Here is a 14,636-nt window from a genome sequence, read left to right on the forward strand (position 1 = left end):
AAGGAGACGTTTTTTCTATTAACATAAATCAGCAAACATTTATGAGCACTTTGGTAAGTGGTCCTTGAAGTCTTGGATAGGCAAGAAGAGGGAGAAGCCACGGGGCAGGGGAAAGACTAAAGTGCGTGGATTTCCAGCCCAATCCCAGCTGTCACCCCCTGACTGCATGGCCTTAGACATCTCTTGCCCTCCCCGTACAATGGCGACAGTAATCCATGGCTCTACGGGTTAAATGACCGCTGCAAGAGAGGGTTCGCAGCACAGGGTAGCCATGCAGAGGACTGAACTGAATGAAGGAGAAGAGGAGAGAGCCCAGAGCTGACCTGATGCAAGGCTGGCCACACTGCCTGTGTCCCTTACCTGACTGGCTGATGAAAAAGCAAACGTCATCCCTGAACACAGGTGTGTTCCTGTCCAGAAAATCACTAGCAAGTTCAACCATCACAGGAAGCTCAGTCAGTTCCTCCAAAACTTGCCGCGTCTGAAGCCAACAAGCAAGCATGGAGACTAAAGTCAGTCACAGGCACGACAGGGGCATGGGGCAGCTGGGCTTCTAGGGACAGTTTGTGACATGGAACCTCACTGTCCAGGTGGCGAGGGGACTTCGGTCACCCACAGGCCACCTCGAAGATAAAAGGGCTCCGTGTCATTTCTCACGCTAGCTCATGGGAATGGGTACAAGGGCTTAGCCAAACTCAGAAGGCCACGTGAGTGATAAAACTGAAGGCCAGTGTCTGGTCCTAGACTGCCGTCGACTTCCCCATGCACATGTGTCACACTTACAGCCACGGCAGCGTGGTAGCTGGTTCCACAGCCAATCACGATGAGCCGTCGGCATCGTCGAATCTCCTTCAAGTGGTCCTTCAAGCCACCCAGGAGCACTGCAGGGCACACGACAAGGCGTTAATGCTGAGTCTACACAGTCACCGCATTCCCTGAGACTAGGCTCGGGCGGAGGCTCCCCACCAAGTGTAGGAATTACCTGTGTTGGTTTCAAAATTCACCCGACCTCTCATAGTATTGAAAACTGATTCTGGCTGTTCGAAGATCTCCTTCTGCATAAATGCACTGAAGTTACCTGGTCAAATAAGCGTCTGGTCAGTTTTAATTTCATTATATTTCACTGCTTTTCATTATGCAGCAGCGATAGTAACTCCTGTAAAGCTTACTGCAGATTCCCAAAGGCATCCCCAGGGATTACCCTGCCTGACACTATCATCAGAGGGAAGCAGGTCAGGAACCAGGACTATCTCCAATTTACATATTGGACCCGGCAGCTTGAGGAAGGGAGGGATTTGCCCGAGGCATGCAAGTAACAAATGACCTGGCTGATCCCTTTGGGCCATGCTCCCTTAGCAAGGCCAAAAGAAAGTAAAGTGCTTCACTCCCAAAAAGCCATCCAGCTAGGAAAGTACAGCTAAGCAGGCCCAAAGAAACAGGCAATTTTCCTTCTAATAAATACCCTCCTGGTTTCCGTAATAAAAACCTTTCCAGCCACACAGGCATTTCCAGGGCTCTGAGTTGAGTGGGATTGGATGGTGCTGACGGGACAATGGGGCTGCAGGGTGTTCAAGCCCCTGCACCTGATGCTCTGGAGGTACCCACAGGCAGGGCAGGCCGTGTTCTCTAGGATACGCACACTCATGACGCCAACATCGCCCATGCTCCCGGCCTGTCGCCCATGACCTGGCACTTGTGCGACGAGCAAATGAAGCAAGTGAGGGGAATGAGGGGTGGCCACCATAGGGGAGGGGCTGGGGAGGGACCATGGCAGACACAGGAGCAGAGAAGGAGTCTCTGAGGGGGTGACATTTCAAGGGAGCTGGAGGCAATGAAAAGGAGCCAGTCCTATGAGAAGAACAGCGAATGCAGGGGCTGTGGCGGGGCACAGTGGGACAGAGGGTTGAGTGTGGTGGGGCCAGGCTTTGGCCCCACCGGGGTGTGGGGTTTGTGGGCTGTAGCAGGGAGTTTGGATTTTATTCTAAGAACAGTAGGAAACCACTGGAGGGCCTTGAGCAGCGGGATGATCACAGGGGCTGATTCATGTTCTTAGAAGTTTGCTCAGGCTGCCCTGTGGGGTAGAGGTTGTAAGGGGACAGAAATGGGTGCAGAGAGGCTCTCCTTGTAGGGAGAAAGTGTACCCCCACCCCCCATTTACTGCAGACCTGCAGACTTCCACCCAGAGGAGAAATGATGCCTGAGGGTGGGCATGTGTCCCGCAGAGTCGGCGAAGGAAGGCAGCTGACACACTGGGCTCAGTTCTAGTAGGAAAGACCTGGCGGCTGGCTGCAGACAGGAGCCCCCGCTTGGAGGTGCCAGGCCAGCCTCCCCACATCCCCTCACCTGTGCAAGCCACAGGCTACCTGCAGCCCCGCCCTGGTGGCCACAGAGGGCAGGAGGGCTGTGGCCTCTACTAGGACCAGGCAGAGAGCGTCAGGAGCTCCACCAGGCGCGCTGGCTCCCGAGGCTGCCGCACATGGACTCTGGAGGACACCTGCCTTTCATGATTTGCTGCAGTTCCATCTGCAAGGTCTGGATGGCTCGAGATGGGTCATCACTAGCCGAGCGCTTGACCCGGTGAATGGAGAGTTTCCCATCAGCCACTGCGGCGATGTCATCATCCTCCAGGAAGATGACCCGGTTGGTGTGCTCTATGATAGCGCTGGGGCAAGGGAAACAGGCATCATCAGTGCCCTGCCCTGAGCAGTTACGAGGCAGCAGCCCCTTGCTGGTTCCCAAGTGTGGAGGCCACATCGTTGGCATTTTAGGAGGGAGAGAGAGACCACGCTAAAAACATTGATTTGCAGGTGAATCTTCCTTTTCTTCTCCACTCTTCCCTCCTGTCCCCACGGAATTATTTTGAAGCCAGTCCCAGACATTATATCATTTCTTCTGTAAACATTTTACCATATAGCTCTAAAACTATTTTAACCTACTATAATACCATAATCATATCTAAAATCAATAGTTGTTCCTTTATATCATCAAATATTCAGCATGTTTACATATCTCCAATAATCTCACGGCTGTCTTTTTATAACCGGTTTCTTCAAATCAGGATCCAAACAATGTCACCTCTGGAAGATACTCGAGAACCAACACATTATTCTGAATCGTGAAGGGAAAGAATAAAGCATTTATCTCGCCTTTCTAAACAATCTGTCTTTCGGAACAACCACATACTTTATGAAGGCAAGTTTCTCTAAGAAGTGATACAGCTAGTAATGAAGAAATAATAGAAGAATCAATTTATGAACTCCGAATTATTAATAGCTCTAATCAAGGACCATTCATGGCTGTTGAAACCAGAAGGTAAAAAGCTGGACGAAGCTGTATCATGGATGGATAAGGCTGGCAACACTCAAACCCCTGATGGCTCTTAGCACAGAAAGAGAGATGGTGAGACATCACCTGCCTCCTGATGGAAGGACACACCACCAACTATGTAGTCTTGCCAAAAAACATCAAACCTGAATAAGATCGAGCTTTTAACACTTGTAAACTCCAGCGTACAGGAAACACAGGGGACAGAGGAAGATGGTAAATGACACCAGGGGGTGCACTCAGCAAAACCCAGACAATGGGAAACTCATCAGGACAAAAGACCTAGTTTCTTACACACACACACACACACACACACACACACACATACAAAAAGGAGCCCTAAAAGTAGTCTACAAGCTATGCTTACCAAAGAAACATAGGGTCATTGTGTTTGTTTATTTATTTATTTATTTTGAGACAGAGTCTCGCTCTGTCGCCCAGGCTGGAGTGCAGTGGCACGATCTCCACTCACTGCAAGCTCTGCCTCCCGGGTTCACGCCATTCTCCTCCCTCAGCCTCCCGAGTAGCTGAGACTACAGGTGCCCGACACCACGCCCGGCTACTTTTTTGTATTTTTAGGAGAGACGGGGTTTCACCGTGCCAGCCAGGATGGTCTCGATCTCCTGACCTCGTGATCCGCCCGCCTCGGCCTCCCAAAGTGCTGGGATTACAGGTGTGAGCCACCGTGCCCAGCCCATTGTGTTTATTTTTATAACTTTCTCTGTATGGAAAAGAATAATGATTTTTTTCCCTTGAGATCATAATACAAAGTATCTTTTAAAATCATTTTAAGTTTGAAAAGTTGCTAAATGAAAAAGAAAGGTGATTAATGGTATACAGTTGTGGTATAAACCATCAGGTTGGGCTTGAAGGACTACTGGAGAAAACACTCTCGGCCGGGAGCCCTGGCGCACGCCTGTAATCCTAGCACTTTGGGAGGCCGAGGCGGGCAGATCACCTGAGGTCAGGAGTTTGAGACCAGCCTGGCCAACATGGCAAAACCCCATCTCTACTAAAAATACAAAAATTAGCCAGGTGTGGTGGCGGGCACCTGTAATCCCAGCTACTTGGGAGGCAGGAGAATCACTTGAGCCCAGGAGGCGGAGGCTGCAGTGGGCTGAGATTGTGCCACTGCACTCTAGCCTGGGTGACAGAGCAAGACTCCGTCTCAAAAAAAAGAAAAAAAAAACACTCTCATTCTATCAAGAGCCACACCCACACGTGACTGCCTGAAAATGAACACTTAAACTCCTGGTGCAAAGGTAAAGAGAGAAACCATCAAGATCTAAGGCTCTAAGAGACGTATATCCAGCCAGATCCTAGGGAAGAAAGAGAAAGAAAGATGGCAAGCCACTGTACTGGAAAAAATATTTTAAACAAAACTTTGTATAAAAGTGTACAAATAACTTCGTATGCTTTGTATAAAAGTGTACAAATAACTTCGTATGCTTTGCATAAAAGTGTACAAATAACTTCGTATGCTTTGCATAAAAGTGTACAAATAACTTCGTATGCTTTGCATAAAAGTGTACAAATAACTTCGTATGCTTTGCATAAAAGTGTACAAATAACTTCGTATGCTTTGCATAAAAGTGTACAAATAACTTCGTATGCTTTGCATAAAAGTGTACAAATAACTTCGTATGCTTTGCATAAAAGTGTACAAATAACTTCGTATGCTTTGCATAAAAGTGTACAAATAGCTTCGTATGCTTTGCATAAAAGTGTACAAATAGCTTCGTATGCTTTGCATAAAAGTGTACAAATAACTTCGTATGCTTTGCATAAAAGTGTACAAATAGCTTCGTATGCTTTGCATAAAAGTGTACAAATAGCTTCGTATGCTTTGCATAAAAGTGTACAAATAGCTTCGTATGCTTTGCATAAAAGTGTACAAATAGCTTCGTATGCTTTGCATAAAAGTGTACAAATAGCTTCGTATGCTTTGCATAAAAGTGTACAAATAGCTTCGTATGCTTTGCATAAAAGTGTACAAATAGCTTCGTATGCTTTGCATAAAAGTGTACAAATAGCTTCGTATGCTTTGCATAAAAGTGTACAAATAGCTTCGTATGCTTTGCATAAAAGTGTACAAATAACTTTGTATGCTTTGAAAAGTGTACAAATAACTTTGTATGCTTTGTATAAAAGTATACAGAGTTTTATACAAAATTTTGTATAGAAATATATTTTTTTGTATAAAAAGTAGAAATATGGAGTGACAAGAAGTAAAAACGGCCCTATCCTGTCTCCGAGAGATCAACACTGCTTCCATTGTAGCATTAACCAACCAACAATGCATGATGCATGTGTGTTTATATTTATGTGTGCATGCACATGTTTGTTTAAATATAATTATTTTATTTCCAAAATGGGTAGTCATGTAATCTAGTCATTAAAACCAATGGCCCACCAGTTAGGCTTGAGGTGGACTCGGGGCCTCTGTCACTTGCCAGACCTGTGCCCGTGGGCAACATACATAACCCCCTGGAGTTCCTGTCTCAGGTTCCGCCTCTGTAAACAGAAAAGAGCTGTGCCTTCCCCAGAGGTCTGTCATGATTATCGCGTGGGATCCTGGTGAGGCTCTCATACCGTGCCCCGCACACACTGGCCACTGTTGCCCAAACGCTGGACAGTGTGCTCACATCTGGGAGGGCCACCTGCCATTCCTTTCTCAGCATGTGTTGTCTTTCTTGTCTCTACACTACACGCGACAGAATCACTTCCTGAAGTTCCAAAGGCATAAACAAATAAAATAATATGGAGGGTTTTTTTTGTTTTGTTTTGTTTTGTTTTGAGACGGAGTCTCGCTCTGTTGCCCAGGCTGGAGTGCAGTGGTGCGATCTCAGCTCACTGCAAGCTCCGCCTCCCGGGTTCACGCCATTCTCCTGCCTCAGCCTCCCGAGTAGCTGGGACTACAGGCCTCCACCATCACGCCCGGCTGATTTTTTTTTTGTATTTTTAGTAGAAACCGGGTTTCACTGTGTTGGCCAGGATGGTCTCCATCTCCTGATCTCATGATCCGTCCGCCTCGGCCTCCCAAAGTGCTGGGATGACAGGCGTGAGCCACCGCGCCCGGCCTGGACGGTCTTAATTACAGCACAGAATTCACAGATTAATTTGGGTAGAGTCAATATTTTTTAAAAATAACTTGTAATCATTAAATTAGTTTTAAATGTTGAGTGCATTAATTTTTGAAAATAGCTACTCTGGAAGCTGAGGCAGGAGGATCCCTTGAGTCCAGGAGGACAGCCTGGGCAACTTAATGAGACCCTGTCTCAAAAACAAAAAAAAGAAAAGAATAGTAAGCCTTCCTACTGAGGAATGTGGAATCTCTTCCTATATTCAAATCTCTTACTTCCTCATGGTAAATTTCTGTAGACTTCTCCAAATATGTTCTAGAGTATTTTTGTTAAAATTTACTCTAAAGCATTTTTTTTTCCAGCTGTGGTGAATAGTATTGCTTTTTTGGTTCACCTAACGTTTGCTGACTGCATCGTGCCCGGTCACGTGAGGTGACACCTGAGAATAAGGTGGACAAGGTCCCACTCGAACCAGATACAGCTTAGTGGCTAAGGCCAGGATATAGGATTTCCACACCTTTACTCCCAGCTGCTAGTACTATCAGTTCTAACAGCCTTTTGGCTGGATTTAAAAATGTGTAATAGTATTGCCTACAAATAATTATTTCCTCTCCTTTCAGGCATTCATGCCTTTTTTTTAAAAAAAAAAAGAAACATCTGGATGGGCGCGGTGGCTCACGCCTGTAATCCCAGCACTTTGGTAGGCTGAGGAGGGCGGATCATGAGGTCAGGAGATGGAGACAATCCTGGCTAACACAGTGAAACCCCATCTCTACTAAAAATACAAAAAAGTAGCCGGGCGTGGTGGCGGGCACCTGTAGTCCCAGCTACTCAGAGGCTGAGGCAGGAGAATCACTTGAACCCAGGAGGCGGAGCTTGCAGTGAGCCGAGATCACACCACTGCACTCCAGTCTGGGCGACAGAGTGAGACAAAATAAATAAATAAATAAAAATAAAAAAAGAAACATCTATCATATTTCATTGAATATAAGTTACTATTGATCGTTAAGATCACAATTATTTGACAAACTTCTAAGAAATAAAAGCTTCAACAAATTCTAATGGTACTATGCCAAAGTCTACAGTTCTCTGTGTTTTAGAATCACTGAAATAATACCAGTGTCTCGTTGGTATTCTCGGCGTGTTCTAAGGGGCACCATTTGGGAAGCGCTGCCTTGACCTCAGCGCTAAGTATGATGCTGGCTGTGCATTTAATCAGGCCTCGCCTCCCTGTGGCTCCCGTTTCCCAGGAGACCCGGCCTGGTGTCCTCCCTGCCTCACAGCACGGCCCTATTAGAGGCTGGTCGGGAAAGAGAAAACCCATCAAGAATGGAAACATAACAAAGGCCCAAGCCTTTGGGTCTCTGAAGAAGGTACCAGAGGTGATTACAGCGGTTTTCTACTTCAAATGGCAGGAAAGTGCTCTGGTTCGTTCTCTCTCTCTCTCTCTCTCTCTCTCTCTCTGTGTGTGAGTGTGTGTATAACTTTTTTTTTTTTTCTGAAATGAGTATAAAGCAGAATTTCTCAAATTTCAAAATCATTATTCGGTGGATTGATGAGAGCATGGACTTTAGAATCAATTGAAAAACTCCCTGTGTCTTGGCTCTGTCTTTTACAAATGGTCTCACCCCAGGCAAAGGCAGGGAGGGGCATGGGAGGGACTGAGGTCTAGACACAGTTGTCTCATCTAAAGGGGGCAGCCTTTGAGCAGATCCAGACACCTGCCACCTGAGAGAGGGCTGCACAGCATGCCCAGATCTGCTAGTTCTTCCAGAGAAGCTAGAGATTTCAGATTTCTCTGTGAAATCTCCAAATTTTACAACATTGGCAACTAACCCATTCATTTTGTTCAGGCTCGAAGCACTGTGCCCACCAGTGCATCTCGCCTTTGGCCACCAGGGCTGCCCACCACAGTCATGCAGGTGCTCCTAGGACAAGGACTCCAGGCCCAGGCCCAGGGATGGCTGAACTCTTCTTTGGCCCTGCGACTTGCTGAGCCACGACAGCTCACATGGAAGGATGAGTAAGAACCGGCAGTGTTTAGACAGGCATTCTTTGATTATGTAATCCCAGGAAGCGAAGAGAAGAAGGCTCAGTTACCTTGCATCAGAAGCAAAGAAGAACTCCACGGCCTTGTCGCCCACAGCATGCAGGCAGGCGGAGCTGTCCAGCCTCTTCATCCGTGTCTTACAGATATTCTTCACATTCTCCAGAGTGCCTAGCAAATGGAGGAATGGGTTGCAAATCCCACTGGGATGTTTTGTTTGCATAATATGCAGCAAGGAACCAATTTCCCCTCTGAATATGTGTGGGAGAAATTTGCAATTTTTAGCTTTGGCTGTGTCAGCCAAATCGTGTAAAAGATCCCCAAATAGCACAGTACCACTGCAAAAGCATTTAAATGGCTACAGTGTGAGAGGAATGCAAACAAAAACAAACCAAAGAAGCACTCACATCAAAGCCCAGTTGCCGTTATACAACGGCACTTTTGTGTATGTTTGACAATATACAAAATCATGATAAATTCATGTCCATGATAAAAAGCTTAAAAAAAATGGAGCCAAGTCTCAGTTGCACAAAAACCTTTTAGACCTGGAGCTGTGTGCCTGTTGGGTCTGGCTCAGAGTGGGGTTTCCTTGCCTCAGAGGGGAGCTGACTGTGCCAGAGCAGCTGCCGAGTCCTGCGACGCCAGCAGCTGTGCTGTTCCGGTACTTCTTGAGAAACTTACACGTCCTGTATAAGATAGGGATCTGTTCTGTGGAGAGTTTGTATTTGCTCCGGACTCCGATGAGCAGGGGGCTGCCTCTCCTGTAGGGAGAAAGAGGCATCCCATTACCCATTGCCTTTGACGCCCAGCGCTGGGTGTCTGCCCAGCATCTGAGGTAGGATCCCCAAATCTAGCCCTTTCCCAGTGGTGGAGGATCCTGTTTAGGTCCCACAGGATGGACGCCTGGAGCACAGGATGGAAAGGCCAGCTCCTGAGTCCCAGGTCCCTGACTTGGCATCACCCACCTGCCCAGTAAGCCTGGTAACCTGTCTCACTCCCACCCTCCTAGGCCGGGCCTCCTCCAGTCCAGTCAAGTCCCCACATGTGACCAACCCACAAGGTTAGATGGCGGAGGCTGAGCATTTGGCAGCAGAGGAGGCGCTGGTGGGGCACAGGGGCACTCTAGGTCTCCACCCGGCCTCGATGGCAGCGCATCCCTATAACAATAGGGCTCTGCACCTACCATCTGCCCAAAGACCCCCTGTTGTTCCTTCCCTTCCCCTAACCCAGTTCTCTAGCATTAGTGGGCACTAGTCTGACTGACTTTTGTATATTCTCTACTTTGTAGGTGACATAAGGTGATTTCTTGGGTGGTTTTTTGTCTCTGCCAAAGTGACACCCCGTGGATGGAAGTTTAGAATCTTCACCCCGTACCAGGTAGACTTCATCATAAAGAGGACAATAACTGTCACAGGCAAAATCTCAGGGAGTCTGCAGCTGGCCAAGGTGAGGGGCCCTCACTCAGGCCTCCTGTCCCAGTGTCACTGTCTCAGCCACTGGAGCCCGGCTCTCTGAGCACCTCAGCAGGGGATCTTTAGGAAAGAGCTTTAGGATATTTCCTTCTGATTCACAACTTCTGTGGTGGACATGATGAAGATCTCATGATTTGGCTGGGCGCACAGTGGCTCACGCCTGTAATCCCAGCACTTTGGGGGGCTGAAGCGCGCAGATCACAAGATCAGGAGCTCAACACCAGCCTGGCCAACATGGCGGAACCCTGTCTCTACTAAAAATACAAAAATTAGCTGGGCATGGTGGGGGGTGCCTGTAATCCCAGCTACTCTGGAGGCTGAGACAAGAGAATCACTTGAACCCGGGAGGCAGAGGTTGCAATGAGCCGAGATCGCGCCACTGCACTCCAGCTTGGGCGACAAAGCGAGACTCCATCTCTAAATAAATAAATAAATAAATAGATCTCATGATTTAAATGACATCCTGCTTCCAAAATCTAATCCTTTGCTCATTCTTATAAATTACAGCATGCAAATAAAATCTACCATAGGTGTGCACAGAAATAAGCGGCTCACTCTGGTAACACATGTGCTCTAAACCTGCGGTTCTTCAAAACCAGGCAGGTAAAAGTGCAGTAGTTACGAAAGGATGTGTGCCTTTTCCCTCTACACATTAATTTATTAATAAGAAGAAAACACAGATGAACACTGTAATAAGACAATTTAAGAGAGCTGTTTCAAACACATGAATTGGAATACAATCCAGTAACATTTTACCTTAGGTGATTTCTTGCTAACTTAGATCAATGAACTAATGAAGTGCTTGCTCATCGGCTTGAATCCAGTCCACATGTATCCATAATCTGTTAGCCTGACTCAATGCAGTTCCTAAATTTTTCTTCAACAATAACAGACCTTGTTTTCCAGTCACGTTGGCCTGTTTGGACCCCACTTATGGCTTCTCAAAGCGGGGGACAAAGTCTGGGGCTTTGAGGAAGGTGCTATGAACACCTTGAATATTTTAATCATTTATTGTGTAAAGCAAATCTGAGACATAGTTCTGGGGCCAGTGGGGAACTAGCATAAATAGTTTATAATAATGGCAGTGAGAAAGTAGGTGGTTATCTAATTTTCTTGGCAAATGACTCCCCCAAATTTTATTGCTGTAGGTTGAGCTCTGTGGTTTCTCTAGACCTGAAGACATATAATTCTCCCAAGACAACCCGAAGATTGTACTGCAGGTTATAGAGCCCTCAGTTATAGGCAATTTAGAAAAATAAAGCTTTATTGCTTCTTCACGCTGCCTTCTTCCGAGTTCATTTAAAAAATAAATCATGATAAAATTGGATTTTAAAAAGGGCTTCTAAATTTGATAGGAACCAACTGGTATTTTATAATTCTATGAATTGAAGGAATTAAATTCCAAATGGCAAATTAGTTCCAGTCTTAGAAAAGGTTAAAAAAAATGATGATAAATTCCTGTTGTTTCCTGCTGAGATACTACGCCAGTCTGGAAGAGACAGCCTCACCCTCTCCGGCCGTCTCCCAGGCCACAGGTTCATTCTAGATGGCTCCCCTGGGGCTTCAGATGAAGCCCACAGCCCACAGGGCACTGAGGCCATTTAGAGCCGGCCTCTGTCCGCCTCTCCACTCCCCACAGCCTTTGAGGCCCTGGAGCAGTGTCCATACCACCTTGCTCACCACTGTCTCCCATGCCTGGCACACAGCAGGTGTCAGTAAACACACACTGGGCCTAGAACGCCTCCGTCCCACCAATGCCCTTGCACCATGCCCCCACCGTGCCAACAGTGATCCTGGGAGGTCCCACTCCCTCTGGGCCCCTTGCCTTTGCTCATGCTGGTTCTCTTCCCACTGCCTGCCTGGGGCTACCTGCCATTGCCCCCCTGCCACGTAAGGTGATATCCTGTGCTGGGGCCGGGCACAGGGCATCACTATCCTCTGCCCGTCTCTGCCCTCCTGTACAACTGTTCAGCCCTTCAAGGCAGGGACCAGGTCAGATGTCACTAAGTCCCCAGGGCCCAGCACACAGTAAGTGCACAGCAAATATTAGTTGCATGGTTGGATGGACGATCAACCCATGTGAATATAAACGGGATGGCACTTAACCTGCTTCTGTAAATCCATGCAGCACTGGGGGCCCACCGTAACAGAGGGACACATGGGGGCAAGCAGGCTCTCTGAGCTGATTCCTGGCATGCTCCTTTGTGAAGGTGAAGCTTGAGCCCCGGGCCTTCAAGGCCTCTGCTGTACTGGATCCAAATCAATATTCACTTTGCTCCCTAGTTTCATGTTCATAATTCTGCTTTTTCTTAAAGGGGGGCCCATATTGTACAGGCTTCAAGCCCCACAAAACCTGGATCTGCCCCGTCTGTACGATTTTATTTATAACTGGAATTTGTTGCCCACCTCTAAAAATCTGTGGAGATTTCAAACACAAATCCAACTTTCTGGTTTCTTTCTTTTTTTTTTTAATTCAGAAGTGTAGCACCACCAGCCATGGAGATGGTGGGGTGCGGTCCCCGGGGCTGAGCCACAGTTCTTCTTTAGACACCACGAGCACCTTTCAGCGTGCCACAGGCCCTACCTCTCCCGTCTCCCTCCAGCTAAGTGATTTTATTGTCATTCTTTCTTATGGGAAATGCCAGTGTGTTTTGCCTCACCGTGTGGCAACGGCTTCTCCTGGGTAGTGGACGCTCTTGAAAACCAGCGCGAATGCACCTTCCTGAAAACACACAAACAAACAGTGAGGGTCAACGTGTTCCAGCAGCCGCTGCTGCAGCCTGGCCACAGCCCAGATGCGTCTCCCTGGGCCCCTCCTGATGGCGGGAGGTCCTGGGGTCCCTCGGGGAGCTGAGTGCAGAACAGCGCATCCGGGGTGACATCACGAGGGAAAGCAAAACAGACGGTGCCACGGGAAGTACCACAAACCAGAACGTGTGAATTCCACGGTGAGCAGTGTGCGGCTTGCCCAGGCCCACAGGGAGCCCGGCAGGGGTGCCAGCTGGGTAGACGGGGCAGTGAGAGTCACAGGAAATGATAGCTGGGACCAGGCTTCCCTGCCCTGCTCAGGGACAGCACCTACTCAGCAAGCCCCTGTGAAGTGCACTTTAGCTCAACACACGGTAGGGCCTGGGTTCAAATCCTGACTCCACCCCTGCACTGGGCTCTCCCTTTAGCCTTCTTGGCGCCTCGTTCTCCTCATCGGTGAAGGAAGTGAGAACAGCGCCACCTGGCGGGGCTTCCGTGACGATGAGAAGCTAATGCACTGAGCCTGGCATCCGGAGACCCAAGAGAAGCACAGGTTGTCATGACCGTCACTGCTATTATCCTTTCCATGGATACGACTGTCACCTGCCCTCTGGGCCTCAGCTGGTTGGTTTGTGCAAAGCCAGAACTAGAATCCAGCTCTCCTAACACAAGAGGCCAGATGGTTTTTTGACCTAAATTCTTGGTGTAAATTTTTCCCCCACGTCCTGACCATCCTGTACTAACTTACCTCAACCCTAGCAGAGCTCAGTTATATATAACCAGCTGCAAATCTGAATTTCCACAAGAAATCCTCCAAGTGTGGAAGCCACGGGCAGCCCCAGGCCCTGGGTGGTCAGCGTGTCGGGTCCAGGTTGCCAACTCAGCTACAGGGCCAGGAACCTGAGTCAGCGTCCCCAGGCCTCAGCGGGGCTTTCAAACTGCCCCAAACCAGGGGGCTTCAGGCAGACCCTGATGCTTTCTTCAACAATAAAACAGGACTGAATGGAAAAACACTGCACGTTCTCTGCCAAAAAGAGCCCGGTACTGTCCCAGGTAGGAAAAGTCTTCAGTTTAAAAGTGTCATTATGAGAGAGGTATTTCTGAAATTTCAAAATAAAAATGGAAACGAAGAAACAGCGTGCTGTAATACCTGATTGGCTCACTGTACCTTATCCAGCACATTAAATGTGGGACAGGCTGTTTTTTACAAACACGCCCTCTAAATGATGGACCTCCAAAAACAGGAGTTAGAGGACAAAAAGGCTTCAACAGTAGACTTACTTTTTAAATCAGACTCTGAAAACACCTGCCCAAGAATGATGTATTTTACACTACAGGGTGGTGCCTGCCAGATGTTCTGGACTCTGGGCCAGTGTCCAGGCTGCCACAGCCCTGGGGGAGCTAGTGGGTGGCACTGCTGTCTGACAGGATGGGCTCTGAGAGGCCCGGACCCCTCTCGTCCTCCCGCACCCCGCATGGGCCTGTGTCTGCTCCACCTCCTCCTCAGTGTAGGGGCCTCCCCTTGGACAATACGCCCAGTGTGTGCTCCCTTCTCAGGGACTTCTGCTCCCTGGGCCCTGTCCTCTGGGATGTCCCCAATCTCTCTCCCTCTTTTGGGCCATTCCGTTCCACATACAGACATGTTCTGATATCACCTATCACAAAAACAGGCCAGGCACAGTGGCTCACACTTGTAAATCCCAGCATTTTGGGAGGCCAAGGCAGGTGGATCGCTTGAAGTCAGGAGTTCGAGACCAGCCTGGTCAACATAGTGAAACCCCGTCTCTACTAAAAGTACAAAAATTAGCCAGGTGTGGTGGTGCGTGCCTGTAGTCTCAGCTAACTCAGGAGGCTGAGGCAGGAGGACTGCCTGAACCTGGGAGGTGGAGGTTGCAGTGAGCCAAGATCACACCACTGCACTCCAGCCTGTGCAACAGAGTGAGACTCTGTCTCAAAAAAGAA

The 14,636-nt window shown here is 48.2% G+C and overlaps 1 protein-coding gene across 3 annotated transcripts in view; it reads right to left on the reverse strand.

Annotated features, from left to right (window-relative positions):
* The window catches only part of GFPT2 (glutamine-fructose-6-phosphate transaminase 2), a 54,758-nt gene that overhangs the window by 16,866 nt on the left and 23,256 nt on the right, over positions 1 to 14,636 (reverse strand). For all 3 annotated transcript variants that reach the window (XM_003806730.6, XM_008956740.6, XM_063604350.1), the window contains exons 7-13: positions 12,587 to 12,648; positions 9,136 to 9,215; positions 8,508 to 8,625; positions 2,499 to 2,662; positions 983 to 1,078; positions 784 to 881; positions 361 to 481 (exon numbers count right to left, since the gene is read on the reverse strand). In XM_003806730.6, the coding sequence (XP_003806778.1) occupies positions 361 to 481; positions 784 to 881; positions 983 to 1,078; positions 2,499 to 2,662; positions 8,508 to 8,625; positions 9,136 to 9,215; positions 12,587 to 12,648 (739 nt within the window). The remainder of the gene's footprint in view (positions 1 to 360; positions 482 to 783; positions 882 to 982; positions 1,079 to 2,498; positions 2,663 to 8,507; positions 8,626 to 9,135; positions 9,216 to 12,586; positions 12,649 to 14,636) is intronic.

Source organism: Pan paniscus, chromosome 4 (genome assembly GCF_029289425.2).
Source record: "Pan paniscus chromosome 4, NHGRI_mPanPan1-v2.0_pri, whole genome shotgun sequence".
In the NCBI taxonomy this organism is placed as follows: Eukaryota; Metazoa; Chordata; class Mammalia; order Primates; family Hominidae; genus Pan; species Pan paniscus.